We start from the raw sequence: 19,805 nt of genomic DNA, 5'->3' as shown, positions 1-19,805 counted from the left end.
TTCACGACACAAATGTGGAACCACCATATTACTAGATGGTCCTAATCAACATGTAATCATCGATTAAGGATACTACCTGCTGGGAACCAGAGATTCTATTGAGCAAATAGAGCAGTTATTCTATTGAATGTCAATAAAACTAATCAACTGTTTGCATTGTAAATTCTTGTAGTCTAGTTTTTTTTGTGAATAAACTTATCAGTTGCACCAAGCTGTGTGTTCACATCTGTCATACTTTTCATCAGTTTCAAGTCTGTAGTTTGAGATCCAGTCCAGAAGTTTTAGATCATAAAATCAAAACTAGATTTGGTCGCATAGTTGAAAAACCGGACAAACTAAACTTATCGGAAGAGATATATTATATAGATCATCAATTGTGTATTTTTTCAATATAATAGCTGTGTAGCCACCTATGTATGAGACAACTAACAATTCATAAGTTACAACTAGTTGGCTTAACAGGCATGGGGGGTTGAGGCCAGTGTTTGTATCATAAGAGATGAAGAGCCTAATCTGGTAGTTTTGTGAACATGTAGAATAAATACACGTGGTGTAATAGATCAAAATCGCTCGGATTCTGATATCATACATTGTGTTTATGGAAACTGTAATTATTTGGAAGTGAAGTATTCGACAAGAGTTATGTCTTCAAATACATTTAAAGATTTGTTACAAAAGTAAACAATGGACTATTGTCGTTGTTTGAAACGTAACCTGCTGAATTTGACCCTAAAATGAAGACCTGTGATCAATATGAGTTGAAGTTGCACACCATAAATACCGAATTGAGTCCTACATACAACCTGACTCAATTGTCGTCTGCAATGAAGATTTAGAGAATAAAAACTTCAAATAAAGTTGTATTGGTTCTTGTTGCGGCCCTATAATGGTAATTCCCTAGTGAATTGTATTTTGGTCACAGTCTTCTAGTGAAACTAAAATGAAAATCTCTTTAACGTGGATAAGTTTCAATACTAGATTCAAGCAACGGCTTCCAGTGGAGCTCCAGTAGGTAGTAAGCTCAAAAAACTCGTGCTAATATATTTTCGATTCCTTCTTAAATAACCTTTCAAAATCTATGGCTAATTTTTTTCTGTCTGGATTACACTGTGGGTGCCGCCTTTTAACTATGAGTTAAGGTGAAAGGGATGCAGGTTTAACAGCGCTTTAAAGGCTGTATGTTGACAATTCTCGCGTAATACTTAACCAGATCAATGTTAGATTGTCTCCAACTGTTGTCTGTCCAGTTTTTGACTACCATACAAGAAATGCGTGTGATTATGGGTTTAGTATACCATGCTAGGATTAAGTTATCAAAAATTGATAAAACCGCATTGGTTTTTGGGGGTAACTTTGTTTAAATGATTGTACGTAAGTGTTTTATCCAGGATGCTTCCGCGTTAGTTTTTAATTGTATTTGAAGTCATTTACATCCTGAATGAGCTTTTACCTTCACTATCCTAATTGTATTTGAATAAATCAATAGTTTTAATGCATAAAAAATAGTTTTTGTTATATTCTTAGTCGATAACTGAAGAAAATTTTTCTCACCCTTTCTTTTTTCACTCTCACGCACAAGTATATCATTAAGAAAAGAAGAGCTATCAAAAGTAACGCAATGATATAGAGATACCAAGTTTGCATACGTCCGGGAGCATCTGAAATATAATGAATATTATTCCATTTTTTTATTAATATTGATATATCGTTCATACTTCTAAATCGTAGTTTAACTTCTTTGGAATCGTGATCGTTTTTATAGACAGCTTCACATCTATATACTCCAGCATCTTCGGGAGCTGTTTCGTTAAAAACAAGAACTTGTCTGCCTTCTTCAAGACGCATCCTAGATTTAGCTGGCTCGAAAATGATACCATCCTAAAATAAATCAGAGACGTTTCAATCAAAATAAAACAGAAATTTTATTACAATGATGTTTAGGTTCTATATCATCCGTATGGAAACTATAGTTAACACCTAACCACTTCTAAATAACTTCAAATAGAATAATTGAATGTTGTCAAATCATATAAAATATCATGAATACTTCGATTTTTATGGTGTATTATATAGGACTAGTTGTCATAGGTAAATAATTACCTTATACCATGTAATTTTGGGCTTTGGTAATCCATCAACTAGGCATAGTATTGTAACTGGCTTAGGAAAATCCTCAACAATTTCGTCATCCATATTTGTTTTAACAATTTTAGGTTTCACAGGATCTAAAAGAAAACAAATTAATCAATTGATGTACAGTAATGAACCTCAAAGTTTTGTTTGTTTCTTTCTCTGATTCATGTCTTAAAATAAAGTTGATAGTGACTTCCGGTGACTTGTCGAAAGCTTTCGAGTAAGTCATATGATCCATTTTGATAATCATATTTTAAACGACATATTTAGATAAGATTATAGTAGCAGAGGACCCGTAGGGCACAAATTATACCTAACTTATCAAAATGACTGGCAACACTGTACAGCCGCCAAGGTCTCCAATTTTAAATACCTTGGATGCTACATCACCAAGCAAATGTAGCAGGATAAGGAAATTAGATACAGTATTAAATCGCCCAAGAAAATGAGATCACTGTTTTTAAACTGTAAATTGAAACTGGGACAACGAATACTAAACTACAAAATATTATATTTGGTATATCCTATAGAAGCATTTTCAATGTGGTTACATGCAGGATTGCTAAGAATATCTGTGCATGAAGATAAAACAGTCTTAAGTAGGGCAAATATCATGTACTTTGATGAAATCTTTACTGGATTCTACAACTTATAATGAAGGGTACAATAGAGGGTCACAGGTGTAGAGGACAAAAACAAAGCTCTTGCATAACATCAAACAAAAGTTTGAATACCCGACTTAAGGTCTTGGATCTTGTTTACTTTGTTTTTTTTTTCATTCACTCGTAGACCAAGATCACAATCTTGTTCCTTGAACCACTGAATACCAACAGAATAAGAAAATAGCTGTTTCTAATCTCGATTATTGAAACTTATGTCTTGGAAATATCACATTGAATATTAAGCTCACTTTAATTAACAAAATATTACCTTTTATCTGAAGATTAACGGATCTAGTCTCTTCCATTCCACTAGGAGTAAATGCTCGACAAACATACGTTCCAGAATCATCTCGATTACTATTAATAATTGTTAATATTGTACTCTTGGAATAAATCGTTCTGGCTACATCCAATTTAATTCCTGAAACAACATGAAAATCAATTACTGAGAAGTGAGTTACCGTGTTAAGTATGATTACTCTTATTTGATTGGACTTGATTTGAGCCAAGTAACCAAGTGACTTGACTGTAATTTGATGCAGCAACTGAACACTTGATCGAAACATTTTCACCTAAGGCATAAGAAGCTGTCCCTAGATTGGGATCAACAATTGCTGTATCTGCAAATCCAGTTATGGCGAACCCACCAGGAACGTCTGAAAAATAATATTAAAATTAAAAACATAGTCAATACGATACACACAGGTTTCGTATTGAGCTTTAGTAGGATAAGAAGATATTTGAGATTTTAACGTTGACAACGACGTTTCTTTTGATAATTTCGTCAACAAAGTTCACCTGTTCCCCAAGGTGGCGTTTTGCAATTTTAACGTTGACAATGACATCCCTTTTGATAATTTCGTCAACGAAGTGGAATGATCAACAGACATCAATTAGCCATATTTTTAACCATTGTTGTACCCTGTAGATATTTGCTTGAAGGGTGTAGGAGGTTTAGTAGCGGGCCCAAAACGCTATCTTGGGGAACACCTGCGTTGATTGAATGTATCATTGAATATGTGTTTTGATACTTAACTATTGAATACCAATCTTCAAGGTAGAATACGGAAATAGTTCATGGGAATAGAAGGCATTTTCTGATTTTATTAAGTAGTACGACCTTATCAAATTCCTCACTTACATCGAGGAATATGCTGGAGCAGTACTTTCCATCTTCCAGAAACTACATGATCTCATTTATTATTCTTTAAACTTGTTCTGTAGTAGTAGCTTTCTCCTCTTGGTATCCAAATTTATGTTACTTGGTTTTTATTAAGAATTAGTAACTATTTCAGTTTCCAATGGTATCTCTAAAAGTTTATTCAGTATTGGAAGTAAACTGATTGGTCTTAGTAACTTCTTCAGTCGAATTTCCAGGTTAAGGTACGAATATTATTTGAGATAATTTTCATTGAATTGAAAAAATAACTAATTCTAAATATTGCTCCATTATTGTTATTAAAATGTCAACAAGTTCTAAATTGGTTATTGATGATTATAGATTATCAAAATATTGACGTGTGCAACCCTATAATTTTGCTGCTTGAATTAATAAAGGACTTAATGGTTTAAGGGTCAAAGCAATTGATATTTTTGCGGAAATGAATCAATAATAAAAAATTTACAAGCGAAAACAGCGTCACTTAACGAAAATCAATGAAAAAAATGTTCACCCCTCGTTAAGGGCTGCAACCACGGGGTTTGCTGCTTGAGGCATAGGAAGTCTACTATTTAGTGCTTAGTAATAAATTATTGCGAGAGAAAATTCTAGATCGCAAGATAAACTAGTGCCCCGCTAACTTAACGTTTAAGCTCGCGAGGCAAGGGGTTAATTGGTTAGGGGTTAGGGTGATATATGCACATTGTGGTGCTTTGGTCTCATCTCATTTTTTCTAATCAATAAAGTTTCATTTTAGTTTTAAAATAGCGTTCATATAAAACTTACTCTTCTTCACCAGCTTCGGCGAGAAAACAATTAATGTCAGATTCCAAAAATTTTTACGGGAAATCTTGAATATTTCGAAATATCAATGTACATTCAAGCAAACTTTCGAATATGTGGAGGAAAACTTTGAATTATTTCACATTCGACTTGTCAACAAATGAAAAATGAAAACTTAGTTTGTTTATCAGTGTACCACCTAATTATATCTACTATAATTTTCCTAGGATAATTTTCAAACAACTTCTTTATTTGAAATGAAAAATAGGGGAAAATTCTCTATCTGATCATTTCGAGAATAATTTTTTGTCGTATCCTTGAATTCTCAATCTATAGATTAGATTTAATCTACGCTTATCTACACCAAAAGTTCTTGAACTTTTTTTACCCCGTAAACCACTTTCAAAATATTTATAACTAATTTTAGCTCTTCTAAAAAACACAAGAGTACCTTGATAAAGGAAGTGCTTTTCTATCAGGACAACGGACTTTCCAATATCTCGTTGATTTCTAAAATAAACGAATTGCCTTTCTTATTATCACCAATATTGTCACCAGATCTAGCCCCTATTGACTTTCTCTGTTTGATTACAGTCGAAAGATTTTGCATTTGATGACAAAGTTATCGCATAGTTAGATGAAAATTTTGAGGGGAAAAACTATAAAAAATTTTGTGAAAATTTAGAGAAAAATTACACTGGAAAAGTGTATAGACTTGATATGTCCAAGATATTTCAGACAATCTTAATATATTAAAGTTCATGTTGTGGCTATACAGTATATGTAGATTAAGATATGATTTATATTATTTTTTGTTTGTTTTTTTTTTCTCTATTAACTACTCACCCGAAACATGATAAGCAGCGACATCTATTTCAGAGCCCACGGCATTGCTCACGATACATTTCACGAGACCTGCCTCAGTTGTGTTAATTTTTATTTCAGAAGTTATTCGAAAACCTTCACGTTCTATTATTTCACCATCCATCTGAAATAAAAGTAGATTCCCAATTATCAATCTTAGATAAGAACGTAAATTTGTGTTTTTACGAAATCGTGGAATAGTGCAACGAAGTTTTGATGGATACAAAGAGCCCATGACCTAAAGCTAAACATCACTGTATCTAAAGTGAAAAAAATCTTGTAGCTGCGTAAATTTCAGGAATTTTCAGGACATTTCCTTTGACCACTACTTTTGATCGGTTATCATAAGATAATTGACACTTCAAAACATTCCAGTCCTGGAAACCCGTGATAATGCTGTCAATGTTGTACTATATTGTCCGTGGACTAAACACCTCAGTAAAAATGTGTAATAGAATAAAAGACAGGCTCTGAAATGTGATAAATATCTAAATATTTCAGGACAAAAATGTTGTGAACTAGAGCCTTCATTACACGAATTTTGGCCAGCCTTTTGGCGTTTTCACCAACTGTGGACCTCCGGGTCACGTTTAGTTATATTGTGACTGTTGGTATGTCTGTTGTAACTCTTATTAACCAGGAAAGGAGTTGGCAACCCCTGATAGTGGTAGTTGGTACCGATATGAGATTTTTTCTATAACATAATTCCATTGGAAAATTGCACTTTTTGCCGCTTATGACGAAATTGAAGAAATAAATTTATACGTTGCGCAGAATTAGGCTTCAGGTATAAACCACGACTTCGTACAAACCGAGTTTTAATATTTTTATTGCAAAATTAATCAATTGAATACTTACAGTTACGTATTTACATTCTGGTCTCAGACAAGGTTTATATTCCCAACGGAATTGGGGAGTAGGATTCCCAGCAGCAATACATTGTACTATACCCTCTTCACCTACTAGATGGAATGGATCTGTCCTTATTATTACTGAAGGTTTATCTAAAGAAATATTTCACACTTAAAAGTAGTCATACGAACATGGATGATGCTAAATGTTCGAAAACGTCATTTACAGTAATTAGTCCAGAAATTTTAGCTGATGGAATTAATAGTTCAACCGAAGAAGTATCCATATTTTGTATGAGACATTACATATGAAGAGCACAAGAGAAAAGTATAAAGGTCTGAAAATAAAACTAGACGGATATGAATACAACAAGAACTCGAGCAAATACGATTTTAGTTTTCCAGTTTAAGATTAGGAAACCGTAAATATCGATCTTAACCCTCAATTAGCGTCCTTGGCTCCCTTCATCTTTAAACTTTCAACACCATCACTCATCAAGTTTTTCCCATACAAACGATTCATTCTTCGATGGATGTTTGCAGAACCCATCCTGTAGAAAACGAATCACACTTCGCAATTCACACTTGGCTGGAGCATCAATAATGGCGACCGTGTTTACGTAGCTGTAACACTACGCCGACTGACGCCTGAATGTCCACAATGGTGGGGTATGTAGTGTGTTTGCACAGAGGTTGAAAAAAAATGGTCCTCGTATTAGGAGCAATAAAAATACGGGGGATAGAGAAGAGATAACGAATCCTACAATCAGTTTTTTGACATAGAACGTGGCAAAAATTCGGCAATACAACGCAGGAAGTTATATGATTGGCCAAACGTTTAAACAACTCCAAAAGGAACTTGATAACAGAAAACTGGTTCTTATTAATCGAGTTAACAGACCAAAAAAATAAGTTGCACTTGAAACAATGATAGAAAAAATCCTATCGAAACAAACGTTGCAAGGTGGGTTAACCACTCTAGTTTTCTCAAAACATTAGCTGGTCTCAAAACACAGGTTCCTAGGGAAAAACTATGAACTACTTATGATGTGATTCCAAATTTCAATTCTTACCAGTCACATTCACAAAAAACGTGAGAGTTTCCTCTGTATATCCGTTCCTTCCAACTAAAGTGTAATTCCCGAAATCTTTAATGTCGATATTATTGATTTTCAAAGTTATATTTTCTTGCTTATTGATGCTACCATATATTGGTTGGGCGTATATAACCTCATATTTTTTTCCTTTTCCTAATGGAATGGTGTGATTCATGTTATCGAGCCTGAAAATATAATGGTTCAATTTAGAGTCTTATGAATCATGATAATTATGAAGACTCGAACAGTTTTATCAAACTTACCAAGTGAAATTAGGTTGGGGGTGACCCCAAACATCAGCTTTTATTTCTACGTAGGAATCTCCAGCTATCGCTTCCTGATAGTAATCGTTATCTATGTTTCTCATTATGATTTCATGCTCACCTCGATCTTGAAAATTATTCAGAATGTTAACAAAGTAGAATCTTTACAAAAATAATGGATTTTTTCGCTTATTTCGCCGCGTTCTTTATAATACTTTGTAAATATCAAAAACGAAGATCCACAATAAAATAAAGAGAAAATTGTACATTAAGAAACTGATAATTAGATTGAAACAGGCACATTTACCAAATCCAAATGATATGCTAACAAAAGAAGTAGAAGATATTTCCTGAAATTAACTATAAATAATTAAACATGTCAATTGCGCTTTACCAGCATATGAATTCCATCACGCCGCATCGCCTGTTTTTAAAGTACCAATCAAACTTCACCGTTAGCTATATGTTTATGTATCGAACATATCGAAGAGCTCATTGGGTGATCAATTTTCATCAATAATGATCTAATTGAGCTATGAGTTCCTGAACGGATAGCAATTTTCATGTTTTCTTGCATATCAAAAGAGTTTTATCATTTCGGTGACGGTTTTTGTAGTGACGAAGAGCTGAAGACGTCTGTGACATGGTGGTGAAGATGTTGAAAACTAGCTCAAACTCACTTTCAGTATGTGGTTTTCAACAGAAAAAAGAAGATGTGACTCGAGAAAAAAATAAGAAAGGGAAAGCTTCGTAAGATATAAAAATCTTCACAAAGACTAAAAAGAATTGAAACTTTGAATACAAAAGAACTTGGAATTCTCGAATTTCTTTTTCATCATGATAGTGTTTGTATTATTATTCATACTAATTATATTATGACCTTCGTTAGTAAAATATTCCTTAGAACAGATACTTCAATATTGAAACATACCAAGAAATTAAGAAGCTTATTCTTATACCGATGTGATCGTGGAACAACTTACCAAAAATATTAACTGTGATGTTTTCGGAATGCACGTGACCTTGATGATCCGAGACAGTGCAAGTATAAACTCCCATGTCATCCAATGTGACGTTACGAACTATTAATATCGAATCATTTGGTGAGTCTCTATGAATCATTCTATTTGGCTATGAAAATAAAAACCAATATAAAAGGGAATTCATCCAATTGTAGTTTCACGAGACTATGGACATTCAATTTCAACAATTAATGAGGTAATGTTGTATTGTTCTTATTATTTATTAAACTGGAACAAACGATTCTAGTTTTGAAAGAACAAAAGCATTAACAAGTAGAGATACGGTTTTGAAAGCCTACAGTTTCTTAGTACGAAATTGAAGTTCCTAAAGACTCCACCAAAAATAATTAGTTTAGTGGTTCTTAGTAAGAAATTGTGGTTCCTAAAGGCTCCACCAAGAATAATAGTCTAGATTTTCTGAGTAAGAAATTGAGGTTCCTAAAGGCTCCACCAAAGATAATAATCTAGAGTTTCTTAGTACGAAATTAAAGTTCCTAAAGGCTCCACCAAGGATAATAGTCTAGAGTTTTTAATAAGAAAATGAGGTCTTAGTAAGAAATTGAGGTTCCTAAGGGCTCCACCAAGAATAATAGTCTAGAGTTTCTTAGTAAGAAATTGAGGTTCCTAAAGGCTCCACAAAGGATAGTAGTCTATAGTTTCTTAGTAAGAAATTGAGGTTCCTAAGGGCTCCACAAAGGATAGTAGTCTATAGTTTCTTAGTAAGGAATTGAGGTTCCTAAAGGCTCCACCAAGGATAATAGTCTAGAGTTTTTTTTATAAGAAATTGAGGTTCTTATAGGCTCCATCAAAAATAATAGCCTAGAGTTTTTTTATAAGAAATTAAGATTCTCAAAGGCTCCTCTCAGGATAATAGCCTAGAGATTTTTTATAAGAAATTTAATTCTTTATTATTCAAAACCAAGATCCTTGAATGTTACAGACGTTATAAGCACATTATTAGAAATGCGATAATTGAAATTGAGAGGGTTAAGTTTTCTTGTGAATCGAACCAATACTAAATTTCATCTATATCAGATTGAAATAAGTGCCAGTCATCAATGAAACAGCTTCTGATCATCGGCGAAAAGGAGAACTTTAGAATTTAATTTATCCGTGAGGTATGACATAAAAAAGTTGGTGAATGAGTCAGTTGAACCAATATTGGATAGCTTGATCAGAAGAAAGCCATGATCCAAGCGATTAAAATCTGTATGGATGACATCTCCCAAGATAAAAACCTGTTCATTACATAGGGATAGTTTCACATGGTGGGAATGAACTTCGTGAAGCAAAGTGCAGGGAAATCAGATTCCTCAGGACTTTGGAGTTATAAAAGCCTCATCTAAGTTTTTGGGAAACTAATGTCTTATTTTTGCTGATCTCTGATAAATCATTTTCTTAATTCTTCTTCTATATATTACAGACGAAGATTGGAACGAAGTTTTTCAAAAATAAAAGATTCATTCTTTTCCGCAAACAAATAACTTCTACATATTTTCTATTTTATACCTCCGAAGCTGAGAGAAACTGAGAAACTAGAATTGATAAAAATATATTTTTGAAAACAGTCATCAAATGTAGTAAGCAACAACTAAATTCTTCGGAAACTAGTTTAATTTTTGGTTTGGAATTACAAATTATCATTCTTATCTGAAAAACTTTTTATTTTATATTTAAGCTAATTACTTACATCAAATGGTCCAGTGGGTGTTGTCCAAGAAAACTGAACACTACTTTTAGTATATCGTAGACTACAATTTAACTTTATATCACCACCCACAACTGTATGACCTTTACTTTCATCAGCAATATTGGGAGTTGGAAGATAGGACGTTGCAGCTAAAAAATTAAGTAATAGTTTGGAAACATTGGGTATTTGGATGAAATAAGCGAAATTTTAGAAAAAAAAATATGTGAGAATTTGATCTCCAGTATAGTGTACTCATAATTATTGACCAAAATATTCTACTTTGGAGCAAATTGATTTTTTTGGTATTTATTTGCTACTTTATGCTCAGACATTTTTTTTCTAAAATTATAAAAAAGTATGTCGATAGAAGTGAATCTATCTAAAAAAATACTCATTACATGTTTTGGAATTCAAAATTATGACTTAATTATCACAATTTGCGTAAATATAATAAACAATAAATAGTTCATCATAACAAGTATTTTTTTAATCACCATTTACACTTATTCTATATGGATATGAAACAAAAAACAGACATAAGCGTGTTAGTAGAAGAGATAATTCAAAACATGCTGCTACTATTCTAGGTAAGTTTGGAGTACTGAAAGAGTTTAGAAAGTACCCACGATTCCTGGAAAAATCCTTGTGCTTTTATTAACATGTTATTAAGAAAAACATTATTAAAAAAAATTTTCTAATTCCTGCTATATTAAAAAAGAACGATAGTTTATGAGTTTCCATGGGTTCCAAGGGCTGATATAGATGAAAATCCAACGGAAAATCATCAATTTTCTGGGATTTTTCGACTTTTATTGTGAAATTTAATGTAAACTATAGTTTTTTATATATGACTGTAATAAGAAACCCTCAGCAAAACATACTTTTGTTTTTTTTCTCAGAAAAATGCCAATCGGAACTCAAGGACTTTTCCAAGAATCTTATGTTAACTAGTGAAGATATTTGATTTATGGCTTGCTCAAAGTGTTTTCTGTATGATAATAACTGCATATCGTAGCTTTCATTTCTCAAATAACTTAGAAAATCCTTTCTGACATTTTTTCCTATTAGTACAAATACTTTGCGCTTGATTGTCAAATGCTTAATCATGATGTATTAGTATTTCGATCCACCTTGTATTAAATTCAATGTATATTAACGATATAAAATAATTTTCATGAATTTTTACTACTCTTGAAACGCTTTCCTCGTGAGAGTGGAAGATTCTTCGGTACATCTACGGCCCAATCCAACCCCAAGGAAAATGACGCATCCTTATAAACGTTAAGATTCACTCCATATATGGAGAGTTCAATCTGGTAGCAGAGATCAAGAGTGCAAGTCTTTGATGACTTGGTGGTCACGTCGAATGGATGTCGGAGAGATGAGGTGTTGAACTTTCATACCCTCAGAACTCGGAAGACCACAAACTACCAGAAAATGGCAGGGAAGATTAAATAAACAAACTAATAAAGTGCAATGGACGAAATGTCTCATTGGGAACGCAAGGAAGTGAATAAACTGTAAACAAAGGGCAACCTCGTCACGCAGATTCTCATGGCACATGATTCATTCGGTACCTTCACCAAATGAATACAAAAGACAAAAAATGATCTATGCGTCACGTATGATCCGGTCTATGTCCTGTATAACTGTAAGAGATGGGATCAAGAAATAAACGTCATAGAAAAGAGATTGTAGAATAGATGGTGAGCTCCGAAGAAAACTGGCAAAACACCTCAAAATACATGACGGTGAGGTTAGGTTAGGTTAGGTTAATATAGGCTAGGTTAGGTTAGGGTATTGAATTTGTCGTAAAGCATATCGCAACCCTAAATTATTGTAATGAAGAAGTCAAGCTGATTCCAAATATGCAATGAACTATAGGGTGTTCCATTTGAAAAAATGTAACTGGCGCAGCATTTTGGAATACAAAATTGTAGATTATAATTCTTATAATCATCCAAAATTTCGATTTGCTATCGCAAAGGATAAAAGAGGCATTGAGTTTTATTACAATAATCAATCCTTTTGTATTTTGATATAGATTACATTTGCAGAGATCGAATATTTTCTGTAGATCTTCATTCATATTCAAATTTAGTACAAAATCGCACGTTTGATAAACTCTGCACTCTTTGTTATTACGAGCTATTAGATAAAACAAAATTTGTTAAAGAGATATCAACTGGAATTAAATAAATTGTGTCGTTTCTTAATGTTTTTGAAAATATTGTTTAAAAAAAAATGCGAAGTTATATCATCTCCTATTATCAACTATTTTGATGAAATTTTCACATATTTACAATATTTTTGTAAAATATAGTACGTATTGGTTCCAAAATTGCTCATTATTTTGAAAATTGTCTACCGAATTTCTAAGAATGAGTTTAATCATGAGTATACATTTATGAATGGAAAAATGAAAAATTAGTAAGATTGTGAAAATAAAAAGCAAAATCAATATCAACACATAAATACGCATAGTTTTATGAAAATACAGAAAAATTAAGCCCAACAGCAACACCACTACTTCTTGTGCTCACTTACGATCAGTAAAATCATCGATTTCTAGATAATACAAATATTCTAATGAGAGATTTTTTCGAGAATAAACGCACTTAAATCCTCCGCCTGAACCGAAGTCTAAGACAGGAAATGTGAATCCTATTTTATCACTGAATGTTGCTTCCTGAAAGTACAAAGTCAAATTTTCATAAGTAATACAATCCACAAGGTTTTATAATTTTGAACTTTGGAATACAAATATTTTCTGTAAAAGTGTTTGTACCTCTCCTTTGGATTAAGAACAAATAGATTAATAAAAAATAAAAAATTCGTTGGACAGAGGATTCGAATCTCCGAACTCCGCGTTAGAAATTAAGCACTTCGACAACCTTACCAACTATACCGACACGGCTCGACACAAGTTTCGACGAGATGTAGGTATATAAGCAGCAAGATAGTGCGCGCGTTTCAGTATTTGTCGTAAAAATCGATCGGATATTTGAAGTTCGTAGTGTAGATTGGTTCGGCTCCTCAACTAAAACTAGCTCCACTGTCTCCATATTTTCGTTAGTTGTTACAGACCTCAAACTGGTCGATTCACACGCTTATCAAATAAAAAACATAAAAATTTAAATTCTTGATTTCCAAATTATAATTTCCTATGAATACAGGAAAAATTATTGTTTTAAATATTAAAAGAAAAACCGTAAAACTCTGTTTATTATGCCTGTTTTTTGACTCACTTAAAAAAATTCGTACATACTTTCAATAGTTAAAAATACCATCACTTGTTTTGTCAAATTCCCCTTGAAGTAATCACAGCGAAATAAAGTTTCCTTTTCGTTGTTTGTATCGTTCGTGAAAATGCCGTAAAAAGGATGATATCTATAAATAGTGTTATCTCCTTCTCCAAGGACATTTAATGGTACCTTGGAAGTAATTTTAAATTGAGATATATCAATTATAATTATTATTAAAAGGTCTACAAACGACCATTTTTATGGCGTTGTCAATTTTATGTTTAAAGTCACGCGAAAGTGTAAAAATACTCAAACCACGTAATTTTTATAATTGAAGAAACACTGCTCAACAATTGATAGGAGTCTATGTAATCTTATATCTCAGTCAAAATAATACAAATATTGATATGTAAAATAAAAAATAAACAAGGCCGTACGAAGACCAGCCTCACAATGGACCACTAAATGAGGTGAAGACTCCAGATATGTTGAAGAAAATCAACAAAGCGGTACTTGATGATCGTTGTCTAATAGTTTAGTTAGCATTTCAAAAAGTGCGTTACATCGCATATTAACTGAAATTATGGTGCTGATTGCTTAACAAAGGACACGTGTCAGAATTGGTATAAAAAATTCAGTTCCGAAGATTTTTCCCTCAAATATGAGCAACTTTCTGGTCGGCCTACTGAAGTTGGAAATTATTCTTTCCAACTAGTGATGACAAATGGGTTCTGTATAGTAACATAGTTTGAAAATGATCATGGAGCAAATACAATGAACCAGCACAAACCACATCTAAAGCTGAAAAATAACAAAAAAAGTTCATGATGGCAGTTTGGTGGGATTCCAAAGGTGTTGGGTTTTCCGAGATGCTTCGTAGGAACCAAAAAATCAACTCATATGTTTACTGTCATCAAAAACACGCCCAAAATTGTTGAATCAAAAAGATTTAGTGTTCCATAATGATAATGCAAGGCCTCATACATCTTTGGCAACTCGTGGGAAACTATTGAAGCTTGGCATACGGCCCTGATTTGACAGCAATAGACTATCATTTATTTCGAAGTTTGCAGAGCTTTTTAAATGGTCAAACTTCCACAAAAGACGACACATTTTAATCACACCTGGTTCAGTTTTTTGCAAAAGGTCATCGAGCAAAAAGAAAAATATATAATTAATATTAAAAAAGTGTTGTCTGCGAAGACATTTGAGAAAATTTCTTAGCGAAACACAAATAAAACCATCAAGATTTTAAAATTATGGAAGACAGGTACGAAAGTTGATGTACCTAAATATACACGACCGGTAAAAAGTTTTTCCCACCCCATAATCCACTCATTAAATTTCGGAATAATACACCAACAATGTCTTACAATTAGAAAATTGACTTTATAAGAACGCGTGATAATATTTTATAGGTAAGTACCTGAAAATTCAAAAGTACCGGCTAATTTGTACTTTATTCTCTAACTGTGAATTATATCACATGTATTTATGATTGTTGTTTAGGTTAGGTAGTTAGTATTCAAACTTGTAGGTTTTCAAATCAAGAATCTATCGGTTGCAACTCGTGCATTAATTGTAGTCTGAGCGAAAGTAACCGTACGTGAAAGATATGCGTACATCAGGAGCTTTAGCGATAGAAAACGATCAAGGGTAACCTCGTCACGAAGATTCTCACGGGACATGATTCATTCGGTACCTTTACCAAATGATTACAAAAGACAAAAAATGATCTATGCGTCACGTATGATCCGGTCCATGTCTTGTATGACTGTAAAAGATGGGATCAAGAAATAAACGTAATAGAAAAGAGATCGTAGAGATAGAGGTGAGCTCCGAAGAAAACTGGCAAAACACCTCAAAATACATGACGGTGAGGTTAGGTTAGGTTAGGTTAGGTTAGGTTAGGTTAGGTTAGGTTAGGTTAGGTTAGGTTAGGTTAGGTTAGGTTAGGTTAGGTTAGGTTAGGTTAGGTTAGGTTAGGTTAATATAGGCTAGGTTAGGTTAGGGTATTGAATTTGTCGTAAAGCATATCGCAACCCTAAATTATTGTAATGAAGATGTCAAGCTGATTCTAAATATGCAATGAACTATAAGGTGTTCCATTTGAAAAAAATGTAACTGGCGCAGCATTTTGGAATACAAAATTGTAGATTATAATCCTTATAATCATCCAAAATTTCGATTTGCTATCGCAAAGGATAAAAGAGGCTATGAGTTTTATTACATTAATCAATCATTTTGTATTTTGGTATGGATTACATTTGCAGAGATCGAATATTTTCTTTAGATCTTTATTCATATTCAAATTTAGTACAAAATCGCACGTTTGATAAACTCTGCACTCTTTGTTATTACGAGCTATTAGATAAAACGAAACTTTTTAAAAGTTTTTAAAGAGATATCAACTGGAATTAAATAAATTGTGTTGTTTCTTAATATTTTTAAAAATATTTTTTTTAGAAAAAATATATCATCTCCTATTATCAACTATTTTGATGAAATTTTCACAAATTTTTGTAGAATCTAGTGACATATTGGCTCCAAAATTGCTTATTATTTTGATAATTGTCCACCGAATTTCTAGGAATGAGTTTAATCATGAGTAAACATTTATGAATGGAAAAATGAAAAAATTAGTGAGATTGTGCAAATAAAAAGCAAAATCAACATCAATACATAAATACACAAAGTTTTATGAAAATACAGAAAATGATTCATTCCTTTAGGACCAAGACATCTTTTTGTGAAATTCGTATTCAAACTTGTAGGTTTTCAAATCAAGAACCTATCGGTTGAAACTCATGCATTAATTGTAGTCTAAGCAAAAGTAACCGTACGTGAAAAAATATGCGTCCACAAGGCACCACCTTGGCGATAGAAAACGATCAAGACCCCCTCTAAAAACCGAAACCGTTTAATATTATTGTATTGATCAGTAAACGTGATCTACGTCTTACGAGCCCGAAGATCACATCAATTAATTTAAGATGTGTCTTTAAGTACTTTTACAGTTAAAAATATGTTGAGAGATCTGGCCTTTTTGGAATGAAGAAGAAACCTCTTTTAGTAGACGTCAAAGTAAAATTATGAGGTTGCAGTGGTCTAAAGACCCATAAAGATTTTTAGGAGGTAACGAGTCAATTTAAGAGATTTCTAGCTCTAAGAGTGTATACGCGCAGGTCGAAAGAGAAAATTAATTTTAGATCTATCTGTAGCCCTGACTGTAAAACACGGCGAAGACTGATTGATGGATTGAGAATGTTTTGGAGAAACAGACCATGTGAAAATTGGGTTTTTAAGAAATTTAGTACGTTCTGGCCAGTATCTGATCGACCAAAATTCATCTTTCAGAATAAAAACGATCACAAGCAATCTTTGAAACTGCGCAAAGAGTATTTGAAAGAATTTAAATCGATGCATATACAAAAAGTAATGATTTGGCGGTCACAGTGGCCAAATCAAAGTTGTTGTGGGACAAGTTGGACATGAAAGTCAGAAAACAGTGTTTTTTTCCACTTCACATCTTTGTAATATTCTGCAAAACAATTATTTGTCGAAATTTTAACAAAAAGTCCTAAAATTTGTTCAACAAAATAATGAAATCAAAACGAGTTTACCTCGATGAATCAAATATCAAAATATTTAACTGTTACAGACTGTAATTTTTTTATTATTATATTCTTGTATTGTTGCGTATTACACAAACTATAGGGAGGGCAAAAACTTTTGACCGTTTGTCATATTACAACTGGAGTGTTTCACAGGAATGTTCTGATGATGTTAATAGTAGAAAATATTGAAAAAAAGAAGCTTCCATCTTGAAATAATGAGATTATAATTTGAAAACATATTTTAAAAATATTTATATCAGTTTTTGGATATACTTAGTAATAAATATTAGTATTGACAACACCAAAGTCATTGTAGACCTCTATTCTTAATATGAACTTACTTCTCCGTATTCCGAATCAACTGTGACAAGTTTGACTTTAACGTCAGGTGAAGTTGGTCGACATGGGATAACAGCGGTATCACCTTTTCTCACGTAAACGTAATTGAAATTATTATTGTCAACTGCCAAATGATCATGATCTGAAACAAAACATTAACGTTCTTATCTGACAATAAGTAAAAACACTTCTTTAACCGGTTTAGTATATTACTCACGAGTGTATAAAGAAGGTTATAACTGAATACAACGTTTACATCACCAACATTCACGATAAACATTTCACCTTCAGTCTCTGAATACGATAACTTGGTTATCGAAACGCTTAGTAAAGTTTACTGTCACGAGTGGTAGTGAGTACCATAAATCACCGAATGAATAATAACTCATTTATTACTCACTACTGTGATATATGTGTATTATTAAGGTTTTAACATTACGTAAGTACGTGGACGAAGCCCTAATCACAACAAATTACGGATTTTAATGTATCTGGTGAAGTGATTAGGAGGCAATAACATCTAAAGACATAATCGGCTCGTACTTTTTTGAAAATGCGTGAGTCAGTATCTGTTTAAGCTGCAGAATATGTGGTTGTTTAAACAATAATTGAATTATTTTAATAGTTACAATAGTCGAACACGGGTACAAGAAGATGGTGCAACTTGTCATGAATTCAATTTTTAATGAAATGTTTCCTAACAGTTTGTTCTGTATAAAGATTTTCCGTGCAGCTGATTTCTTTTCATGGGTGAAACACGAAGAGCGAAAATAAGCGAGAATCAAAAAAACAAGAAGAAAAATGAAAAATACCTATATTATCCTAAGGAAAGACCTGAGGAAACACGACATACGAATAAAACCGGGAGAAAAAACTATAAAAAGAAACAGACGATTATCGAAATAGGGACAGGAGAAATCAGAAGAAAAATAACAAGTCAAGGTTGATTCTTTGGTCTTAATAGCTGCCTGTATATTAATGTCTATTCATTAATCGCTTAGGTCGGCTTTCGGATGTTGAGATGAATGAGTGGGATTCAATTCCGGAATTTTCAACTCGTTAACCATTATCAGTTTCCCTTTCGAATGAACTGAGTTCTTGGCCGAAATTTTCATGATAATCTAGTAGAAACATAAATTTTTATCCAAAATTATGAATTTACCAAATAAATGAATAAGTTCCTACACTGATGTGAATATGTCAAATATGATATTATTAATGGTGAACTGATTCAGAACGTGCTGTCATACCAGTGTCATTTGAGTTGTTTTAAGATACTTGAAACATTTATCTTGGTCATAAAATGGTATTGAACATCATTTTGAACTAGATGAATTCCATGAAGGTCATCCAAAAACGGTTCTTGTTCCAAGAAATATCGATGCTGTGCGAAAAATGAACTTGGAAATGCTGAAAAAATTTTCTCCATGGGCTTCTAAAGATGTCTAGAAGATCGTGACAGGCCAGGAATCATGGATCTATCCATATCAACCCAGGTCTTTCAAGACGACCCAAATCCAACAAGAGTTGTTAGTTTACTATTTGAAGCAAATAGTCGCCTATTTTTTAGAGCAACGTATAACGATAAATTCTGAAAACGAATCATCATCACAACGAGCTCTTAGACATCAATTCAAACAAAGACGTTTTGGAATAGTCAAAATATTGAATTGATGGGTCATTCCAATTAGGTGCCACACTGCTACACAGTGTGGCCTCAACGGACACCTGAAGACGTTAGACTTAGCAGATAATGCAGCCTACAGTTCTGTTGCACTGAGAACGAAACCTCTATCAAAAATTTCTTATGTATGTTTTGTTACTTTTTCTAATGTAATAAAAAACTGTCGTTTGTCTCATTGAACTTTTTTGAAAAATAACAACTATTGGATTTTACAATTTGAGTTTGAAGTATGCCGCCAGAAGCTGAAATAAAACTGTTATTTCATCTATGTTTAATAATGCTCATGAACCAAGAGATGGCGCTGAAATGAGAACTCCAGTTGGCTATCTAGAATACTAGTCAAAGCTACTCATTCAATAGCTGTAGAATGTGGTATTTTACATTAGGATTCATCTG

General features: G+C 32.8%; 1 protein-coding gene across 2 annotated transcripts in view; it reads right to left on the bottom strand.

The window, feature by feature from the left end:
- Window positions 1-19,805, bottom strand: part of LOC130452868 (vascular endothelial growth factor receptor 1-like) — a 47,356-nt gene that overhangs the window by 15,762 nt on the left and 11,789 nt on the right. Inside the window, exons 4-16 of one of the 2 annotated variants that reach the window (XM_056792350.1) lie at window positions 17,728-17,867; window positions 13,793-13,958; window positions 10,525-10,673; window positions 8,796-8,943; window positions 7,813-7,939; window positions 7,526-7,734; window positions 6,460-6,605; window positions 5,584-5,725; window positions 3,275-3,451; window positions 3,064-3,216; window positions 2,101-2,225; window positions 1,716-1,878; window positions 1,552-1,658 (exon numbers count right to left, since the gene is read on the bottom strand). In XM_056792350.1, the coding sequence (XP_056648328.1) occupies window positions 1,552-1,658; window positions 1,716-1,878; window positions 2,101-2,225; window positions 3,064-3,216; window positions 3,275-3,451; window positions 5,584-5,725; window positions 6,460-6,605; window positions 7,526-7,734; window positions 7,813-7,939; window positions 8,796-8,943; window positions 10,525-10,673; window positions 13,793-13,958; window positions 17,728-17,867 (1,952 nt within the window). Of the gene's footprint in view, window positions 1-1,551; window positions 1,659-1,715; window positions 1,879-2,100; window positions 2,226-3,063; window positions 3,217-3,274; window positions 3,452-5,583; window positions 5,726-6,459; window positions 6,606-7,525; window positions 7,735-7,812; window positions 7,940-8,795; window positions 8,944-10,524; window positions 10,674-13,071; window positions 13,214-13,792; window positions 13,959-17,727; window positions 17,868-19,805 lie in introns of both variants that reach the window. The other variant, XM_056792351.1, reaches the window with a different exon arrangement.

The sequence above is a fragment of the Diorhabda sublineata genome, chromosome 2 (assembly GCF_026230105.1).
Source record: "Diorhabda sublineata isolate icDioSubl1.1 chromosome 2, icDioSubl1.1, whole genome shotgun sequence".
In the NCBI taxonomy this organism is placed as follows: Eukaryota; Metazoa; Arthropoda; class Insecta; order Coleoptera; family Chrysomelidae; genus Diorhabda; species Diorhabda sublineata.
This window is presented reverse-complemented; position numbering and strand designations above follow the sequence as displayed.